The following is a 21,631-nucleotide window of genomic DNA, read 5'->3' on the forward strand; positions in this document are numbered from 1 at the left end:
AAGAATTGTGGTGTATTATTGTAACTGTATAGACTGTAGATGAAATTGTTGGAATGATTATCTCAACAACAACAACAACAAAAGAGCCTACTATTTTGTGCTTTAAGAGTTGCACTTTGACACATAAAAGATTACATGAGCACTTGCTAGCTGTTACCGTACAATGATGAGATGCCTTGCTGTGTTTGGAACTGGAAATAACTATGCTAACTTTATTTGGTATCTATGGCAAATGTTGGCATATTAATGGCACCTAGTAAAACCAGATATGAAGTCAAACACTAGATACACACAGCGCTCATCCACATATTAACCAAGCCAACCATAAATAAAATGATTCATATTAAAGTCAGTGTTTAGTGAATGATGAAAGGCATTTTTGTCAAAGTTAAGAGAACAAGGAGTACTTGTGGCACCTTAGAGACTAACAAATTTGTTTATGCTCAAATAAATTTGTTAGTCTCTAAGGGCTTGTCTACACTACAGGACTATTTCGAATCTACTTAAGTCGAATTTGTGGATTCGACCTTAATAAGTCAGGATCGTGACTACTCCAAGTGCATGTGAAGGGAAGCCTGCCTTTACATTCTGGGATGTCAGGCACCAGGACCCTGCACAAGCATACACATCAAGGAAAGACCCGGGGCAGCATACACCACACAGACTGTCCCTGGTGCCTAGTGACTGCAGTCTGTGTGTGCCCTGCAGTTGTTAGCGCCACAAGTACTCTTTGTTCTTTTTGCTGATACAAACTAACATGGCTACCACTCTGAAACCTGTCACTAAAGTTAAGCTGACTGCCAGAGTGAGAGTTTCTGTATTTGGGGACCCCCATCCATAACCAGCTAAAAATACAAATGTAACACTTAATCTTGTGATGATGTTGTTTTTCTCTTGTAAACTAATTTCTTGCTTTCCAGGAGGCTAATGTTTTCAATGGAAGTCTGAAAGCATGCAACCCTGCCTACAGATTTTTCCTTAGGGGGAGGAGGAATGTCATGGATACAATGTAAAATGGTTTCAGACTTCAAAATAACAATAATATAAATGTATGCACAGTATCAGTCATTTACGGGTATGCCTGATTTAAATTTTATCTACCTGTTTGTAGCCAGACCTACTTAAGGATTTGTTATTTTTAATAATTCTCTTAAGGGGCACTCTTTCTTTGTCAGAATGCTGAAATATTAAAAGTGTGAAGAAATATATACATGGCAAACAACAAGATAAATAGTAAGCAAATAAAACGATAGTCATTTGACATAGTTTGTACGGTTTATTTACAAAAATGCTGTGGGTAACCATGCAACAATCCTCAATTATAAAATGGCTATATACCTCAGACAAATTGCTAAGTTAATGCCAGCCCATTTTTTTTATAGTAACTATAATGATTTTGAGGGCAAAAGTGACATCACAGATAAATTAAATAAACAGGATAAAGTTAGGCTGAAGCATTGGCTAAATGATATGCTGAGGATTTGAGTTAAAATGAATAATAAAGAGAAGCTGTGGTCTCAACAGACTTTTCAAATAGACCTGAAGGTTATTGCTTGCTGGTAGGGCATTTATTTGCTGATATTAGAGTTAGCTTAGCAGAGATTTGTTTTAAGTACGACAGTTTCATCATTAAAATATAATTTTCCCTTTAGATTTTCTTCATTTAATATCATAGTGAAACACTTTGGAGTTGAATAAAGGACCAAAAAAAAAAAGTTTTTCTTCGTTCTCAGCAGCTTCAGTAAGCTCAAAGCAGAATTATACGGCTTTAATGTTTGTTCTTTTTGAAAGATTCCTTGAGGGAAATGAGTTTGGAAAGAAAATATGTAATGATTAAAGATAGAAATAAAATGTGTTTGAAATATTAAGAAAAATCTTGGTAAAGCACAAGATATAGCACTATTAATCAGTTACTCTTAGTTTGCTTTCATGACAACACTGTAAATATCAAAAGTGCAGCTGAAGTTCAGGACATGCAGATTGGTGTCGTTAATATTCTGAAGTCAAATTAAGATTATATTTGCATATCATTTATTGCTTGTTCAAACTGATAGGTTCAATATATCTATTCATATGTAGATCACCTGATAAATTGACCTTCCTGTTTTTGATGGGAAGGTCATAGAAGTATGAAATGTTAAAATGGCATTACATTTTAAGAAAAACTGAGCCTGTGGTTAATTATTAATTGGACATTAGAGATTTAAAGCCAGCTAAAATAAGGAAAGAGAAGCAGTTTAGACATAATTAACTTTTCTAGTATATCAAATATGTGTATCAAATTATTATTTAGACATGTAACTGTGGGATTTTTTTAACAGGATACAATTGTGTTCAGCTGATGGCTATTATGGAACACGCTTACTATGCCAGTTTTGGTTATCAAATCACAAGTTTTTTTGCGGCATCAAGGTAGGTTTTCTATGCACACGTTTCACTTTTTTTCTGTGGCTGGTGAAATAGTATTTAAATTTAGGCAAATAGCACAATTTAGGCAAATAGCACACTATAAGAATTCTGGCATCGTATCCAGACCTTGCTTTGTATTGAGGTTTTTTTTCCCTCCTAATAAATCAAACCAGCTTCTATAATTATCAAACCAGCTGTCTAGAATTATCAGTTCTATATAAAAGTTTAATATAGTGTACAGTATAATAGAAAGGTCATTAGAAATTTTAATTGGCAAAGCATTTTGATCCCAGCTTCTGCACTTTAGGACCTCAGCTGTGTATTTTTTATATCCATAGACTGTTGTGCAAAATTGAGAATGAGCACAAATGATGTCCAGCATGTTTTTTTGTGGTAAATAAAAGCATCTTTAAGGTGCTTGTTCATAATAGGTATTGCCTAATAGTTTTGCTTTACAAAAAGGGTAGTCATATAATGAAATGATAAGTTGTATATCATATAAAAATAATTTATTTCATACTCATAGCAGACTGTATTTAGATGGCTTTGAGGTCCATCAGTTTGTAGAAATAGGTGATGGTTAAAGATAAATTGTTCAAGAAAGTAAATTTGAATGTTATGTTTAAGCTTCATCAAGAAGAAAAGGGACAAACTGAAAAAACTTAGGAAGCTTTAATTGGTTTTAATTAGCTGAACAAAATGCACATTATATTGACAGCCATTGATGATTTAAAAAAAATTAATTGAACTGTAATAATGGCACCAAATAAATAAAAGTCGGATACCAACTTGCAACAGGTGGCAAATTTGGGGTGGGTGTGTTGTTTTCATTATTTCGTACTCATTTGAATCCATAGTAGTTTCCACATCATGGATTATTTATTTAATTCTAATCGTACAGAAATTTGTGAAGTTTGTATACTAAACAAGAAAATAGTTTACATTAAATATGAAAGGTACAGGTTCAAAGTGTGCTAAACTGCTTAAAAGTAAGACTATAAAAGTTGGAATACTTTTCATAAACCAGGGTTATCCAAGCCTTTTTTTCCCCCCTGAAGTGAATGGAGGGAAAAAGCTCAAATTTGGGGCAACTCTGTTTTTTTAAAACTTTGAACATGCCTAAATTATGATTTATAATTTAGTCAGCATATAGTGTACTACTTTGTTTAAATGTCTTTATTGTCAGTTTGTATTGCACAATTGCTACTCCAACAGGCGGAAATTGTGACTATCTGAAGATCATTCATTCCCACTACATGGGAGTTTCCCTAGTAAATTACTTAAGCTTTTATCTATTAACTCTATGAATGTATAGTTTTCTGCATAAACCGTATTCAGCCTTTTTTAAAAAAAATGAGGTTACCTCTGCCTAATGCATTGTATTTTCCTGCTTGCAGCCGTTATGGAACCCCAGATGATCTGAAGGAATTGATTGACATTGCCCACTCATTAGGAATTACTGTTCTATTGGATGTTGTACACAGCCATGCATCAAATAACTCTGAGGATGGTCTGAACAAATTTGATGGTACAGATTCCTGCTTTTTCCATTCCGGTCCTAGAGGAACTCATAATCTTTGGGACAGCAGACTTTTTGACTATTCAAAGTACGTACAAAACCATTTAGCAGTTTTTAATGGTAATTATTTTTTCTCAGTTATACAAAAAATTGAACTTTTGCCAAATTAGAACACTTGTTTGATACTGTAAATATAGCATATCAACAGTTTGCACACACAAAATGTATTGTCTGCAGTCTAAGGGCCTGTCTACATGGGGAATTCACAGAGATGTTAGTGCATAACAGCTATGGTGTGGACTCATGGTGCAATAGTTACTTCACACTAACTCCTAACTTTGAAAGTATGTAGTTTAGGTGAAGCCAAAGGTGCTCTTAGCGTGGAATAAGAGTTTCCACCCATGGAGCTAGTGCAGAATAGCTCTTGAGCAATAGCTACTGCTCACTAGTTATTCAGGGCTTTTCCCTGACCTAGGTAATGCTGTACATTTAATCTTGTGTGTTTATGCATTTATATCATCCTTCTTACCATACTAGCTGTGTTCCTAACACATCATTACTACAGCATAAAGGTTTACATTTGGTACATTTTTGTTTTCTCCCGAGGCAGCAAGGATTAGATATTGATATATAGTAGTCGTCTTTTTTTCCATATTAAACTGATTATTTCAATGATGGGGCTGTGGGAAAGCTTAGTTGCACAAGTGATGACCACAAATCTCACCACTTTCAGAGAAGAGTTCCATAGGCTTGGGACAGCTGCCATCACAGCTCCTCCTATTGCTTCTATAAGTTTCATGCTTGAGGTTGACAGTGCCATAGTTTCTAAGGATTGTAACCTTCTAGGGAGGTCACTGTTTCAGAGGAAATCTGTTGGTAACTTAGGCCAATCTCAGAGAGAGCCATGAAGACTGAGGTATTGAGTGAGCGATCAGTGTCATGTGATACATAACATAAGCACTGTGCCATTAAATAGGATGAACTGTTTGTATCTTGCCTTCTGATTAGAATAACTTCTTGGTAATTAGACCTTAATTAACAAATACACTTAAAATTAATTATGACAACGGGATGTATTGTCTTTACTGCTAATCATAACTGCTTGGTGTTACAAGACTTGCAGTTACTCTCTAAACCCATATTCAGATTACTTGAGTCACAGTTTGCTATGACACATCCCAAAATTTTAATTTCAGTACATGGTTACATATTAGAAATGTACATATGTTACATATTATAGCTAAACAAATGCACTAAATAAATTTCTCCAGAACGAGGCAACTAATTGGTCTTTCTAGAAGAGGGGTCAAGACAGTGGAACTTGTATGGCATACTAAAGCTGACCCCTCTATTTCAGATTAACGTTCAAATCCAGTTTGAAGGTGTCACATTCCTTCCTTCTTTTACAGTAGTTCATCATCCATCATCTTTTATTTCCACGGGGGAAAAAAGACTTGATAATTTCAGGTGCTTATTTCACTTTCACTTATTTCACCTTCAGACATTACTAGAGGTGTCATATAACTCTAAAAAATTTCGTTATTTTTTACGTTTCCTGACAGTATGATGAGATAAATGTTTCCATAGTAGAGTTCAGCAGACCTACAAATGGATTGTGACGAATCATCTCTAATGAACTAGGGAAAAAAAGAAAAAGGTTGAATAGTTAAGACTTGAGGCCAGGGATGAATTAAATATCTCCTTCCAGAAAGGAACTTAATGCCCTCCTGAAGTCATGTAATGACACAGAGAATATGCTTATATTTCATGCTTGTGTTTCATACAACTTGATCAACTTTTAGTTTCGTTTTCAACATGTGTTGCTTCATAAAAGTTCGAGGTTCAAAGGTTAAGCAAACTTTGAGTCATTCATTGTGCTCTGACGGGGAGGAGCTTTGTGGCTTGATTTGTTAGCTAATGGGTAAAATTAATGTTCTGTGATTTGTTTCCTCATCAAAAATGTATCTATAGTAAATTAGATCATCTTTTTTTCCCCAAAATTGTGTGTGTTCTTATAGGTGTTAACGCCATGTGATGACCTGGCTTTAGGTCCAAAATTGCCTAATGTAATCCTATTAGTTGTAACAAAGATATTTGCCTCAACCATGTTATACTGGGAATTTATAGCAAAGGTTCAGTGTCAAAACATTCAGTACTTGACATGTTTCATTTAGATTATGCAGAAAAGGTTGAAGATTTCCTTATATGGGAATATGGCTTGAACAAAAACAGAGTGGGACTAGAATCAAAGTTTTGGTCAAACTAAGACCTATTTTATTCAGCTGTTGCTGGTGCTGATTACCATGGCATGGTAACATTCACGCTGGCACATGAGTGGATCTAATGTCCAGAACAGGCACGTGTAAGAACAGTTGGGAGTTGACTGCTTACAAGGCTTCAGACTTCCATTTCTATTTTTATTTAAAAGGAAAAACAGTTGAATAACATACTAAAGTTATACTTCCTAGACAGTCTCCTCAGTCTTCTGTTCATATAAACTTTTCTACTATACAATACATGCACCAAAATCTCTCTTCTCTACTGGGAACAACTGTTAAATCTACAGCTACTCAAACCTCTAATACAACAAATTCAAAATTTATTTCAGAATCCAGAGTAACTAGTTCTGTGCCATGAAAGAGATTAAGAAGCAGTTGCTTTATCAACCTAATCTGTCTGGATTTCAGTTTGAAATCCAGGACCTAAAGAAATATAATTTGTCTCACAAGGTTTGCAAGATTATTCAGTTGGGTAGGAGTGTGACTGTGAATGCTAAACATAATAGAAAGTGGCAAGGATCTGTAGACACTTCCATATAAAGCAAAAACAAGTGACTTGTACCTTGGGTGTCATTTTGAAATCTCTTGGTCTGATTGTCCTGTCACCTGTTTTGGTTTAAATGGGGAGTAACTTTAATTAAATCAATAGTTACATAGGTGACCTGTGTTCCGAATCTCCAGAAAAAGTGCAATATATCTTGGAATTCACTTTTGAAAGTCTAGAGTTGAAGGGGATAGAGAGCACGAGGGAATGAAAGGAAGGATTGTTCTCCTGTGACTGGGATTTTATTAAGGGAGGAAGGGGGAGGGGGGAGATGTGTGTTTAACTCACTCTGTTATCTAACTAGTGAAGACAAATTTGTAGCTTTCCCGTGGGTTAGCAGGGCATGGTAAAGACTATGGGGGAGCATAGGATTTACCTTAACCTGCTAATCTGTGTAAAAAACAAACAAACAAAAAACCCTACAAATTGCCTTGTCTTTGGCCTTATCTTCACTAATACAAATACGTGATTTTTTTTTTTAACCTCAGGGTTACTAATGTAAATGAGCTAACCAGATGTGAAAAAACATGACAGAGACAGATTTTAATAGTTGTTCTAACATGTTAGCTGATCAATATTTGAGATGTTTCAAAATTCCCTATCTTAGGTGCAAACATGTTTAAAATACCTAATTAAAATGTGTGGCTTGATTTCTCCCCCCCCCCCCCCATTATCACCTCACCATTCTTCCTAAAAGTTAAATCTTTGGCTCTAGTCATGTGACCTTTTGGGTTTCTGTGTTGATTAAGCCAAAATGTTAATATGGACACTTTAACGCACTCTGGGCCAGATCTTCAACTGGTGTAAGTCTGTGTGGCTCTGCTGACTTTGCTGACTTTGCTGCAGATATGCTGATTTACATGAGTTCAGGGCCTGACCCTATATGATTAATACTTAATCTATGCTGGCATTTAGATAGGGTTCTATTAATTTCATGGTCATGAAAACTGTTTCAATTACCGTGAAATAAGCCCTTCCCTGTGAAATCTGGTCTTCCCCTGGCTGCCGGGAGTGCCCCAATTAGGGGACTCATAGCTGCAAGTCCTGGCTGGGCTGGGGAGGGACTGGACTTGTCCTTTCCTGGCATGGCAGCTCTCAGATATGCTTCTCAGATATGAATTTATTTGTTTTAAATCTGCATCTTATTTTTTGGTAAGTATTAATAGCCACGTTTCTAGATTCAGGACACGGATAGCTCAGTGGTTTGAGCATTGGCCTGCTAAACCCAGGGTTGTGAGTTCAATCCTTGAGGGGGCCATTTGGGGATTGGTCCTGCTTTGAGCAAGGGGTTGGACTAGATGATCTGCTGAGGTCCCTTCCAACTGTAATACGGTAAAAACTCTATATTCAACTGCTCTAAATTTCAAAGCACTTTGGTGGTGAAAACCTGATGAATTATGTGGGAGTACTTCTGGTGTCCATAACAGCAGACAGCTGGTTAGAAAAGGGTGCATTTATTTTTAAAGGAACACTCTTCTAATGTATGTGCTAAAATGTTATATTCTTTTTAAATACTTTGTACCATTTTATAAACCTTTTCTGGTACTGTGCTGGTGATTGTGGCGCTTTGCCTAATACATCGAAGTGAAGGCAGCATGTCAAGACGATTCTCTTGTGTAGCGCTGAATTCTCAAACCCATCTTTTGTACACCTTTTGAAGCATACTCTTTTCTGAACTTTTCAGCGCTCTTTACTTACAGATACAGTTAAGGGTCTTTCAACTGCATTTATGCTGTAGCAATTACATACAGTGGTAGGTCAGATTTATCACAGGTGTGTATTCCTTGGGGATATCTTGAAAATTATATCACTGATTAAAGATGATGATCAGAATAACTATCAACCCATCACTGAATTAATAAGTATGCTGAGTTTATAAGTTTTTGGAACAATGTAGACTCTCGAGCCGTTACAGCATTACTTTAAAGGAACTATATGTTGTGTTTCATAAGTATAGTATAAACTTATACAAATGTGTTGATTTTGTTCTTGATTATTTTTGGAAAGTTATATATTTGGTGTGGAAACTTGAAAGCTTTGGATTAGTAAGGTTACTGCTTTACAGCACAGATGTTTACTTTAAGCCTTTAGTCTTTATCTTTCTCCTATTAATGTATTACACTCATTTGTACTCGAGGTAAATTGGGTATGTGATTAACAGCTACAGTATGCTACTTTTTTATAACTTTGATTCCAGTAGTCAGGATTTCCTAAAATGCATTAGAACCTCTAAATCCTAATTTTGAAACAAGACCAAAATAGTAAAGTGACTAATATCTGTGCGCATCTTTTCTATGTTTTGTTTTACATAATGAAAACGAGCAGTTTATTTGCAGATACATATTTATGGACTTAGCAACGGGAATAGCAGCTAGAACTAAAGGCCGCCTAGTGTGGACTCAGAGTATTTTTGGACCTACCAAGAGAAGGAATTATGTACTGCAGCTTTAAATTTTTGTAATGCACTAACCATTAAAATAATAATACACAAAAAAGTTCCAGCCCTGAACATATGGGTTATAATATATGCAAACTACATATCACTGAAAGAATTGCTTTAATTTTTAATACACATTGCTGCTGTTAGAAGCTTATTTTGTTTCATGGTTTAAGCTTAGATTGATATGACAGCATAGACTTTAAAGCCACAGATGCTCTTTAACGTAGAAGATCTTGTGAGAACATATAATTTCCTTTGAAGTATCCAGTTTCCTTTATTAACTCCCAACTTGGCAAACACAGCTGTGTGCGAAGTCTCTCAAATATAGCTGCAAAAACAATGATTTTGTGATAATTAAGTGATGTACTGATACATTGAGAAGTGGCATTGAAAAATTACACCCAATTTTCCTGAATTTTAAATACATTATGATGGTCACTACTTTTGAACAATTAATTAAGTGAAGATGTAGTAGCATCTTAAGTATGGACACTTTGACAAAGATTTTGCGTGGTGGGGTACATCAGCGAAGACCCAATGTTCACTGCAGACATTTGTAACTTCCAAAAATTTTTCATGTGATGAGTGCAGCAGATTATACAAGCAATTATAAGGTGGCATGCCCATTCTGAATAGTAATTATTAATGAAAAGAGTAATTAAAATAAATATGGTAAGGTGGCTGAAGCAATAAAAAAATAAGAAAAATACCAATTATTAAAAAGTAGAGAATCTCAATTTCTGTTTAATATATGCGGCATTACAGAAAAGTCATGTTCCCAAGAATAATTAAGCAATGAGCCTCTTCTGGGGGAGAGATGGAAAAAGGAGCATAGAGATATTTTCAGCTGTACTGAGCACCTATTGACTTCTGAGCCAAGGGGAGAAATCCCATCTGCTGTAAAATGGTACAGCCATAATCAGCAGGTGGTATTCTTTTTTGCCCACTTAGCACTCCTAAGTAGTTCAGTGTGGAACTAGCAAGATACTTAATTTCACTATATATAATCTTTTTTGTTCCCTCAGATACCTCCTTCATTCCCCTCTTCTTCATTTGCTAAGTCTTTGGTCGATAAGCTTAAGGGCAGGGATTTTGCCTACATTGCGGTCTTTTTAAGAGCCACACATGCTGCTGGTACTGTACAAATAATGGCATCTAGTTACCCAGCCTGCTGCTCCTGTATCAGTTTCCTTACACTCACAACACATTGTACTCTGGTACTCTTGAAAGCCATTCAATATGTAGCTTTCTTTGCTACTGTCATGTTGTGTCTTTTACTTGATTAGTACTGTTCCTGTTCTTGGGGACTACAAAATGCATCTCTTCAATTTAAAAATAATCTTATGTATGTGACCGCAAACCCACCGCAGATTATTACAGAAAATCCCACTTGCAGGAAACTTTTCAATCAATCAGTTGAGGAAACAACTCAAAAGTTGTACATCTTTAGAGAGTAAATAATTCTGTATTTGACACTTGTGTCAGAGAACCTCTGACTTAATGTATGGGTCTAAGGGACTTCTCCATCAAGGTGTTCATATACTATTGTCTACTTCACTCCTTATGCATATACAAAGAGTAGTTTGTCCCTTAGCCATCATTCTAGGGCATTTTTAATTGTTCTTCACCCAAGCAATTAAACACAATTGAATCATTAATTCTCAGCAGGCAGAGAAGAAAAGGTTTATTTGAACCCTCCCTAATTCTCTAAGCTATTGCAACGTGCAGAATGAAGTAACAATTTCCTTCTTATCCAATGGCAAAATATGTTTCCTGAGCAACTGTTTCCTTATCTAATCTCAGAGCACTTGCATCATAGATAACTTGCAGAGCTGCAATACCTGAGCACTCCTAGACCAGCTAACATCCATAGTAGTCTTCAAAGCCATTCAATATGAGGCTCCCCTGACTCCTGTCTTGTAGTGTCTTGTACTTTCTTTATTAGCACTTTAGCAATTCTTCAATGAGGATGTCAGTTTTCAAAAAACATTTTAGGACAAGATCATCCCAGCACAGTATGTTAAACTTCTTTTCTAAGAAAGTAAACCTGTAAGAGAGAAATGAATGCCTTTGAGGTGTGAATCCATTAAGTATTAAACCACAACAGGAGGTAGAATTATGAGATAATTATCCCTCTGAGAACAATATACTTGAAGTATTTTTTTTCTATTGTTACAGAATCTCAGGCTATGGCTACACTTGCACTTCAAAGCGCTGCCGCGGCAGCGCTTTGAAGCGCTAAGTGTAGTCAAAGCGCCAGACTCCACCTCCCTGTGGGGAATAACGTACAGCGCTGGGAACCGCGCTCCCAGCGCTGGGGCTTTGACCACACTGGCGCTTTGCAGCGCTGCAAATTTGCAAGTGTAGCCATGGCCTTAGAGTTAGGTTTTTTTTTTATTTTTATTTTTTTCATTGCAGGGAAAATTAAGTTTTTTATTATTGACTGAAACTAGCCAGGATGAAAGACAAATTTCTTCTTCGAGTGATTGCTCATGTGTATTCCACAGTAGGTGTGCGTGCTCGCCACATGCACCGGTGCTGGAAGTTTTTCCCCTAGCAGTACCTGTAGGGGAGCTCCCTAGTGATTCCTGGAGTGGTGCCTCCATGGCGCAGTATAAGGGGTGCTGTGCGCTCTCCCCACCCTTAGTTCCTTCTTGCCGCCAGTGAAGGTGCTTTGGAACTGCTCTGCTCCAGCTTTGCTGTAGCTTGTCCCCAAAACTGCTTGTTCGTTCAGTGTATGGTACCTGTAGTTAGTTAGCTTAGTTAGTTAGCTTAGTTAGTTAGCTTAGTTAGTTAGCTTAGTTAGTTAGCTTAGTTAGTTAGCTTAGTTAGTTAGCTTAGTTTAGTTAGCTTAGTTAGTTAGCTTAGTTAGCTTAGTTTAGCTAGAGCGCCCGGCCGGGGCATGCCCTGTGCCCTGGGTTTTAAGTTGTGCAACACTTGTAGGCAATCTGTGCCAGTGAGTGATCCACACGCGGACTATTTACGCTGTTTGGGGAAACCCATCTCAGTGATTACTGCAAGATTTGCAAGTCGTTTAAGCCTCAGACCAAGAGAGAAAGAGACATTAGGCTCCGAGCTATTCTGATGGAGTCGGCGCTGACCCCGGCTCTGGTGTCCCGCTCTGAGTCAGCACCGGGACTAGTAGACACTGCTCCCCGTTCGCGGGGCACACCAAGAAGGCTAGGAAGAGGCCTTCTTTGCCACAGCACTGGAGTAAACTCAGGACAGAGGCGAGACCCATGTTGGGCAGCCCTCGATTCCCACTGGCCTCTAGGCCTCCAACTCAAGTCGAGTGGAGTAGCCCAGCCCATTCGGAGCAGGCCTTCCCGGATGTCCAGATGCCTTCCACACCAGAAGCTCTGCAAACGGCCTGGGATGTTATGTCCATGCTGATACCAGGTGCATCGCCGATGTTGGCCCCACGCTCCAGAGGCAAGCCGCTGCTGGGATCTCCACAGTCACTCCTGGCTCGGTACCAATCAGGTCGAGGGAATGTTCCCGACGCAGTTCATTGCCCAGTAACCGTTCAGGTAAAAGTACACGTGGATCGCCCTCGATGCCCACCAGGCTGTCTGCTTGAGTTCCGACTAACCTAAACTCTCGACACCGCTCCGCCTCGAGGAGCAAACACCAACGGGACCAAGGCAGACAACTCCAAAGGTCCTCATCTCGGAGGGGCTATCGCAGCCGGTCACGGCACGAACATCGACTTGGTTCCTGTTCTTCGTCCTGCTTCAGGACTCCGCCACAGTACTGCCTCCACAGCCCCAGGCATCTCACCGTCGCAGGTCTGCCTGACGGAGCCGAGCGCAGAGCAGCTGTTACCGACGGTACCAGTCCTCCACGTTGGGATTGCGGTCCTGGGATTGGCATTGCTTTCGGTGCCATCGCTCCTCCCGGTCCAGGGACAGCGGCAGGTCGTATGTCAGCCTGGCCTCCCTTCGTAGTCATCCATCAATGGGCCAGGCCAGCCAGGCCGAACAGTTGGCTTTGCCAGTGCCACAGCACTAGGCCCTGTGGCTGGCCCAATGGTACCAGTGGGCACCATGGCCCCTGCTGGGGGCTCACTCGGTGGCCAGAGCCTCAGAAGGACCATCGGCCTTCCTCTCCAGACCCCCAAGGAAGGAGTCAGTGGGACATAAGTCTTCGGCACCATGCCTGGAGACTGACCAGGTGGTGGACCCTCCGGTGCTAGTGGACACACACAGTATCGCGCCGGCCTCCTCGCCCTCCCCAGATGAGGTGATTACAGCCCCTCCTCCCTCCATCCTGCAGGGACCAAGAACTCTTTTAAAAAGGGTGGCATCAAGTGTCCATCTCCAAGCAGTGGAGATGGAGAAGCCCTCAGACTCCCTGTTTAATGTACTCTCCTCCTCGGCACCGGGCAGGGTGGCCTTGCCTCTCCATGAAGGTGTGGCAAAAATTTCAAATGCCCTGTGGCAAACCCCAGCCTCATTGGGCCCCCATCTCTAAGAGAGCGGAACACAAGTATTTTGTACCCGCCAAGGGGCATGAATACTTATACAACCACCCTGCTCCTAACTTCCTGGTGGTCAAGTTGGTCAACCACAGGGAATGGCAGGGCCAACCAGCTCCTACCCAAAAAAATAAAGATTCAAGGAGGCTGGACTCATTTGAGAGAAAAATGTATTTGTCCTCGAGCTTCCAGTTATGGGTGGTGAACCACCAGGCTCTCCTGGGCCAGTATGAGTTCAGTCTGTGGAGCTCCCTGTCCAAGTTCGAGGACTCCCTCCAGGAGCGTGACAGGAAGGAGTTCAAAGTGCTGGTGGAGAAGGGCACAGAAACTGCCAGGGCAACCCTGTAGGCAGCTTTGGATGCAGTGGACACGGCCGCGCCCTCCATGGCCTCCGTGGTGTCCATGAGAAGGGCATCATGGCTCCTGTTCTCTGGGCTGTCCAGAGAGGCACAGACCTCCCTGTAGGACCTCTCGTTTGATGGCAAAGCTCTGTTTGCAGAACAAATGGATACAAAGCTGCATGGCCTGAAAGGCTCCTGCACGACTCTCCAGACTCTGGATCTCTATGTTCCTGCTTCTGGTTAAACCTAAGTTCAAGCCACAGCAGACTCTTGCTTAGGCCACCCATTCAAAATACAAGACTGCTTATAAGAAGTCACGGGACTATAAGAGGCGCCCACAGAGGCAGTCTCGGCCTGCCCCCTAGCCTGGGTCCTCCAAGGGCAAGCTAGAGGGGAAAAGATGGTTTTGACAGGATGTCCAGGGGCAACCTGCCAGTTTTCATCAGCGATCCACCCTCAATAAAGCTTCCCTTTTCCAATAGGTTGTATGTTTTCCTCCCGGAGTGGTCGCAGCTGACCTCAGACTGATGAGTCCTCAGCACCCATCTCCCAGTGCTACACCCTCCAGTTTACAGCCTCCCCGCCCAACCACCTTCCACCCATCTCTCCTGGGGGACCCTTCGCATGAGGCTCTGCTTGAGCAGGAGGTGGGGCGGCTCCTAGGCCTAGAAACGGAGGAAGCAGTACTGGGAGTTCAAAGGCAAGGGGTACTACTCTGCTATTGCTTATCCTGAAGGTCAAAGGTGGGGCTCAGCCCTATCTTGGACCTGTGAGGCCTGAACCAGTTCATGGTGAAGTTCAAGTTCCGCATGTTCTCCCTGGCCTCCATCATCCCCTCCCTGGATCCCAGGGACTGGTATGCCACCCTCGATCTGCAGAATGCATACTTCCAGATTCATATATTCGAGGGGCACAGACGCTTCCTCTGTTTCATGGTGGGGCAGGAACACTACCAATTTACGGTCCTCCCGTTTGGCCTGTCCACTGCCCCCAGGGTATTCACAAATGTATGTCGGTGGTGGCGGCCTACCTCAGGCGCTGGGGGGTCCAGTTCTTCCCCTATCTGGACGGCTGGTTGGTCAAGGGCAGCTCCCGGTCGCAGGTGCGGGATCATGTGGCGCACCTTCTGTCCATGTGCACCACTTTGGGCCTGTTGGTAAACAACACCAAGTCCACGTTATTCCAGGTAGAACGCATAGAGTTTATCAGGGTGGTTCTGGATGCCTCATCAGCCAGAGCCTCCCTCCCACCGGACAGGTTGGAGACGCTGAAGGGGCTCATCGACACGGTCACGAGGTTTCTAGTGACAAATCAGAGTGTGCCTCCAGCTCTTGGGTCACATGTCTGTGTGCACGTATGTGGTTCATCACGCCAGACTCAGGATGAGGCCCCTCTGGCTCTGGTTGGCCTCGGAGTTCTCCCAGGCCAGGGACAGTATGGACAAAGTCCTCATGGTGTCCGAGCCAGTGATCACCTCCCTAAGGTGATAGTCCTCCCCGAGAAATATGCTCCAATGGATCCCATTCAGGGGCAGGGCCATGTCGCTGGAACTGGTGTCTGACGTGTCAGACCTAGGATAGGGCGCCCATGTGGGGAAGGTTTAGACCCAAGGTCTGTGGTCGGCTCGGGATCTGACCCTCTACATAAACGTCAAGGAGCTCGGGGCAGTACAGCTGGCGTGCATGGCCCTCCGCTCGCACCTGGGCGTCAGGGTGGTCAGGGTCCTCATGGACAACACGGCCTCGATGTTCCACATCAACAGGCAAGGTGGGGCCCTCTTCTCTGCCTTCTGCCGCGAAGCCCTGAGGCTGTGGGACTTTTATATAATCTACGACATCTGCCTGCAGGCCTTCCATCTGCTGGACGCCCGGAATGCACGGGCGGATTGCTTGAGTCGGGACTTCTCCTCTCAGCATGAGTGGTCTCTCCACCCAGAGGTAGTGTACAGACTTTTCCAAGTGTGGGGAACTCCCCAGGTGGACCTGTTCACGACTCGGCAGAACCATTCTGCTCCAGGGACAGGGCGCTATCTCCGATGCCTTCCTCGTGTCCTGGTCAAGCCAGTTTCTCTATGCCTTTCCCCCATTCCCGCAGATCGGCAAGGTCCTGGAAAAGATAAAGATGGACAAGGCCCAGGTCATTCTGATTGCCCTGGCATGGCCCAGTCAGCACTGGTATGGCATCCTCATGGGCCTGGCAGTCGCCCTTCCATGGCCGTTTCCATCCCGCCTGGACCTGCTCTTCCAGGACCAGGGCCGCCTCCTTCACCCCAACCTAGCAGCAGTCCACCTCACAGCATGACTGCTCAATGGTTAGGTAGGGAGGAAAGGACGTGCTCGGGAGAGATTCAGCACATCCTCCTAGAAAGCAGGTGGCCCTCCACGCGCTGAGCCTACTTGGCAAAGTGATCTCGGTTTTCCAGATGGGTGGATGAGCAGGGTGTTTCCCCATTGGATGCCCTGATCCAGCTTATTCTGGACTACCTCCTTCACCTTAGAGCCCAGGGCCTGGCGCCCTCATCAGTCAAAGTGCACCCGGCGGCCATATCGGTCTTCCATCTGGCAGTGCAGAGCCACACAGTATTCTCCCATGCTATGACTGGCGGATTCCTTAAGGGTTTGTATTGTCTCTTCCCTTATGTTAGGCCCCCAGTCCTGCAGTGGGACATGAACCTTGTATTGGTACCTGTCTCATGGGGCTTCCATTTGAGCCGCTAGCCACATGCTCCTGGTCACACCTCTCGTGGAAGGTGGCCTTCCTGGTTGCGATTGCATCGACTGACCTCCAAGCCCCTATACACAGTGTTTCATAAAGATAAGGTCCACCTCCGCCCACACCCTTCATTCCTCCCGAAGGTGGTCTCTGCCTATCACATGGGTCAGGACATTTTTCTGCCGGTTCTCTGCCCCATGCATCCACTGAGGAGCGCTACCTCCACACACTGGATGTGAGACGGGCTCTGACTTTTTACCTGGAGCGGACTAAGCCATTCAGAAAGTCCTTGCAACTGTTCATCGCCTCGGCCGAGCGCATGAAAGGATGGCCAATCTCCACTCAGCGGCTCTCCAACCGGATCACCTCGTGCATCTGTACCTGTTTGGCAGGAATCCCTCCACCACCAATTGTGAAGGCGCACTTGACTAGGGTGCAGGCCTCGCCGACTGCCTTTTTGGCCCATGTCCCCATTCAGGACATTTATAGGGCTGCCACATGGTCTTCAGTTCACACGTTCACCTCGCATTTTGCGATTGTCTCTCGGACCAGGAAGGACACCAGGTTCGGCAGGGCTGTTCTCCGTCCCGAGAGTTTGTGAACTCCTTCCCACCTCCGACGGATACAGCTTGGAATCACCTATTGTGGAATAAACATGAGCAATCACTCGAAGAAGAAAAGACAGTTACCTTTTCTGTAACTGGTGTTCTTTGAGAAGTGTTGCTCATGTCTATTCTACATCCCACCCTCCTTTCCCTCTGCCGGAGTTGTTTGGCAAGAAGGAACTGAGGGTGGGGGGAGCACCCAGCTCCCTTTATACCGCGCCATGGAGGCGCCACTCCAGGGGTCGCTAGGGTCCTATGGGTACTGGTAGGGGAAAAACTTCCAGCACCAGTGCACGTGGCGAGGACACACACCTATTGTGGAATAGACATGAGCAACATATCTCGAAGAGCCCCAGTTATGGAAAAGATTACTGTCTTTTCCCCTAGGATTATTCTGTAAGGGGATTGTCTCTTAAGAAATGAGTGTTTCCATGCTCCAAGTCCAAAATTATCTAAAAAGCAGTGACCATCTGAGCCATACAGATGACTGCTCAGAGATCCAAACATTTGGCATGAGGCTATATCAGAGATTACATCCCAAACTACCAGTGGGTCTTTTTTTACCACTTGTAAGGAACATCTGCATCACTTCACTACTTCTTTGCATTGCAATACTATTTGTGTTCTTTCTCTTTGTTAAATAATTTAAATATAAAATATTCAGTAACCCTTGAGCCAAGATTTAAAAAAATGGGTTCCTAAAGTTGTTGGTGTGTTTTTTTTTTTGTTTTGTTTTGTTGTTTTTTTCCTGTTTTTAAAATCTAGATTTAGGCAACTAAATAAGTGGCTTGGTTTTCTATCGAGCAGTTTCCGTGGAAGTTAATATGGGAACGGGAACATGTGTCATGCTCCTTAATCTCAGTTGTTTACTATGGTTGGAGGAAATAAAGGGATGTATACCTCTAGACAGTGGCTATTCGAGTAAGGCTGGAAGTGAGGGCGCTAGGAGTGGAATTCCTTTTGGAAGGCAGGAAAAAGGGTCTGAGTCCCCAAAGAAGAGCATGCTCTGTAGAGAGCAGTGGGTCTTTCTGTCTGCCCTGCAGATAAGCTCCTGAGTGGTGTTGCTAGAATTGTGAGACTTGGCAAAATTAGGCTGGACAATGAAGTCTCCTACTTGGCAAGATTCAGCCCAATAGGAGCAAGTAAACTGATAATAAACTATTAAAAATATTAAATGTTTATATCTACAAAGCCAAAACAGTTCTTTATAACGTATACAAGTTCCTCACTGTTCTCCTCCCTCTGAAAAAAACCCCAAAAAACAAAAAGCACTGTTGCTTGGCCAGGCCTGCGAGGAGGAGAAAATGCGAGTTTATAATCCAAACCATTGTGGAGGCATAAGGTGCCAAAAATTGTGTGGGTTTTTGTTGTTTTGTGTTTTATTTAAAAACCAAACAAACATGGAAATCTTGGAAACTCCATAACTTAAAAATCCCTTGACTTTTTTCTAAACTTCACAGAAAAAATAAATTTTATCTGGAAACCTGGGTTATGAAATTTAAGGAGAACCAGTTTGTCTTTTGGTTGAGTTGGAGGGAGGATGAAAATCTGGCTTCTAACAGGAAACTGTTTAAGGTAGCAACCTTAAAACTGGAGGGACTAACTACTATTGCCCTGTGTTAGCATTGATTAGAGAGAGTAGTGCTTTATCGAACATAGGGAATAAGTTAGTTGTGTGTAGTGCATGTAACTTAGATCATGCTGTACTGGTGAATTTGACCAGTGTTTGTTTTAGGTTGGGCTTTTTTGGTGTGTTGAACTGCAAACAAAAGAAAAATATTGATCTCCTCTATCATATGCAACTTTATTACGTTCTGTGTATAAGATATTAGATAGTCAGCAATAAATAACATCTGCTGTTGCTAGTACTATGGTAGTATTTGCACCTAACTTTCTATTTTGGGGAAAGCTAATGTCTAAAAGCTTAGGCTAAAAATGTTCTTTCCTGTTAATTGTTTTGAGCGACCAATAAATCTGCATAGTTTGTCCTGGTCTATAGTTACAGTTTACCTAAGATTCTCTGAAACAATGCTGAACCACAGGTTATCCTGCTCTACATTTGCAGCCAAATATGTTTGTGGCACTAGTTAATGTTGGATGAATTATAGACCAAGTTTTAAACTGATTGCTATCCTCAAGCTGTAGACTAGTATCAGTGGCAAGGTATTGTAGTGGATTGCTTTTCTTTGGGGGATATGTTGGGGAATGGGTTCCGTGCATATAAGGTCTGTGGGGGGGGTTGTTCAGTGGGGTACAATCTAAATAGTTGATTGCAAAGTCTGTTTTGTATACTGTTGAATGATTATGAATGAATTGCCGAAAAACTTAAAATTTATTTAACTGTTTGTTCTAACCTATAAATACAATAATTAATTGATTAGCTATCTTGTCAAAAAGGCTTAAACTTGAAGACTATGCTGTGTATTAAATGGAACTAGTCCATTGCATAGACTTTAATTTCTTTTGCATGTTTCTAATTCACTGTTTTCATACTACGTTTTTTGTTTGTCTTTTGCTGCTCGGGGCGGCAAAAACCCTGGAGCCGGCCCTGGGTATCATAATTCTATATCTGGAGCACAGCTGGGACTGGGCAGCCTCCTTTTCCCAAACGCTGATGAGGTCCAGCAGCTCGGCATTGCTCCAAGCAGGGGATCACCTGGTGCATGGAGCAGGCATGCCCCCTGGAAAGATGCGCTGAGACCACTATACATGTCAACAAGCAAACAGGAAGGGGACTTTCAACATTCAAAAAGAATTTATGGGGTGGGGATGACGGTTGGTCACGCCAGGGCAGGGCAGGGCAGTAGAGTCAAACCGATGACCAGAGAGGCGAGAACAGTGATTATGGGACACCTCCCGGAGGCCAATCACAGCACTCTAATTGACCAGAGTGTCTACACTGGTACCGCAGTGTCGTAGCCCCAGTGCAAGTAAGCTGTACGCCTCTCATTAGGGTGTTTGTTTTACAGCGCTACAACTTTGCAGATTCTGTGAACTAAGTGACTTGGCAATGTGTACACCTCAGGAGTTACAGCACAGAAAGCTGCTTTACTGTGCAGAAACTTGCCAGTGTAGACAGGGCTTCTAATATTTAGAAGATAAAGTAGTGCTAGTTTAAACAATAGTATCTAGTAAGAAGATTGAAAGAATATAACACAGTTAACAATGTTTTTCAGCATCAGCATGTTTTTCAATTCCCCTTTGTGAAAATGGTTTTATGAAATCCCAAAACAAACAGCAGTAAAATATGCAAGTTTCCACCTTAAGGACTACAGTTCAAAATGAGATCTTATTTTAATTAAATCCCTGAAGATCTAAGTTAAACTTTTTTTTAAAAGCCCACCATACCGGAAGAGATTGTTTTTGTTTGTGTTTTTGGAGGTGCGCATGATGGAGGGATGGGAAGCAAACATGCTTTACTGTCACACCACACTACTTGTTTGGTTATGTAATTTAAAATTCATAATCCTTCATATACAGTGCATATCCTATTGGAACTCTTTTAGATTTCCTTACCGTTATATTTTTGTTTATAAAACTCACATTACATGTTGGATCTACAGAAAGGTGATGGACGGCAGGCATGTATAAATTAATCTTAATTTTTATAGTATTTTACTAAATGCACTGCCAGGGCTAACTGAAGCAACTCTTGCGCTCCCAACAAAACAGTTGCACTAGAGTCCCTCTCTTATTATATGACCAAAAAGGCACAGTGCAACCATTTATCTTTTATGTGCCCCAAATTGCTCTGTCATGTCAGCTGGGGAATTCCCTCCCACAGTGATGGGAACAGGAATATAAGATGTTTCAGTAGCCGATAAGAATTATTTGTGTTCGCTGCAGATTAAATCATTGTGATAGTTGTACTTCCATTAACTGGTGGAGGCAGTAGTTTGGCCTGCTTGGTAAAGGTATGTTTTTGATATGAGGACTTGTGTGGATTACTTTGAGGTGTGTGACAGAATTGTCATTATGATATGAGGAAATGTATATTTTGGATCCTCCAATCTGTGTGAGCAAAGGAAAAGGTTGTATCTGTACCTTCAGGATCCAGTATGCATTATTTCAATGCTGAATTTCGTATGTTATATAATTAGTAGGCCACAGGAGATTATTACAAAGGGTATTGTTAGTAGCAAGCTGAGATAAGAGAGATGCTATAACTAGAATAGTAAAGATGTCTGAAGTACTGTCACTTTCACCAAGTACACCTCTACCCCGATATAACGCGACCCAATATAATTCGTATTCGGATATAACTCGGTAAAGCAGCGCTCCCGGGGGCGGGACTGCACACTCTGG

General features: G+C 42.0%; 1 protein-coding gene across 3 annotated transcripts in view; it reads left to right on the forward strand.

Moving 5' to 3' along the window:
- Nucleotides 1-21,631, forward strand: part of GBE1 (1,4-alpha-glucan branching enzyme 1) — a 277,500-nt gene that overhangs the window by 144,241 nt on the left and 111,628 nt on the right. For all 3 annotated transcript variants that reach the window (XM_045002099.1, XM_045002100.1, XM_045002101.1), the window contains 2 exons: nt 2,322-2,412; nt 3,807-4,016. In XM_045002099.1, the coding sequence (XP_044858034.1) occupies nt 2,322-2,412; nt 3,807-4,016 (301 nt within the window). The remainder of the gene's footprint in view (nt 1-2,321; nt 2,413-3,806; nt 4,017-21,631) is intronic.

Source organism: Mauremys mutica, chromosome 1, assembly GCF_020497125.1.
Source record: "Mauremys mutica isolate MM-2020 ecotype Southern chromosome 1, ASM2049712v1, whole genome shotgun sequence".
Classification (NCBI taxonomy): Eukaryota; Metazoa; Chordata; order Testudines; family Geoemydidae; genus Mauremys; species Mauremys mutica.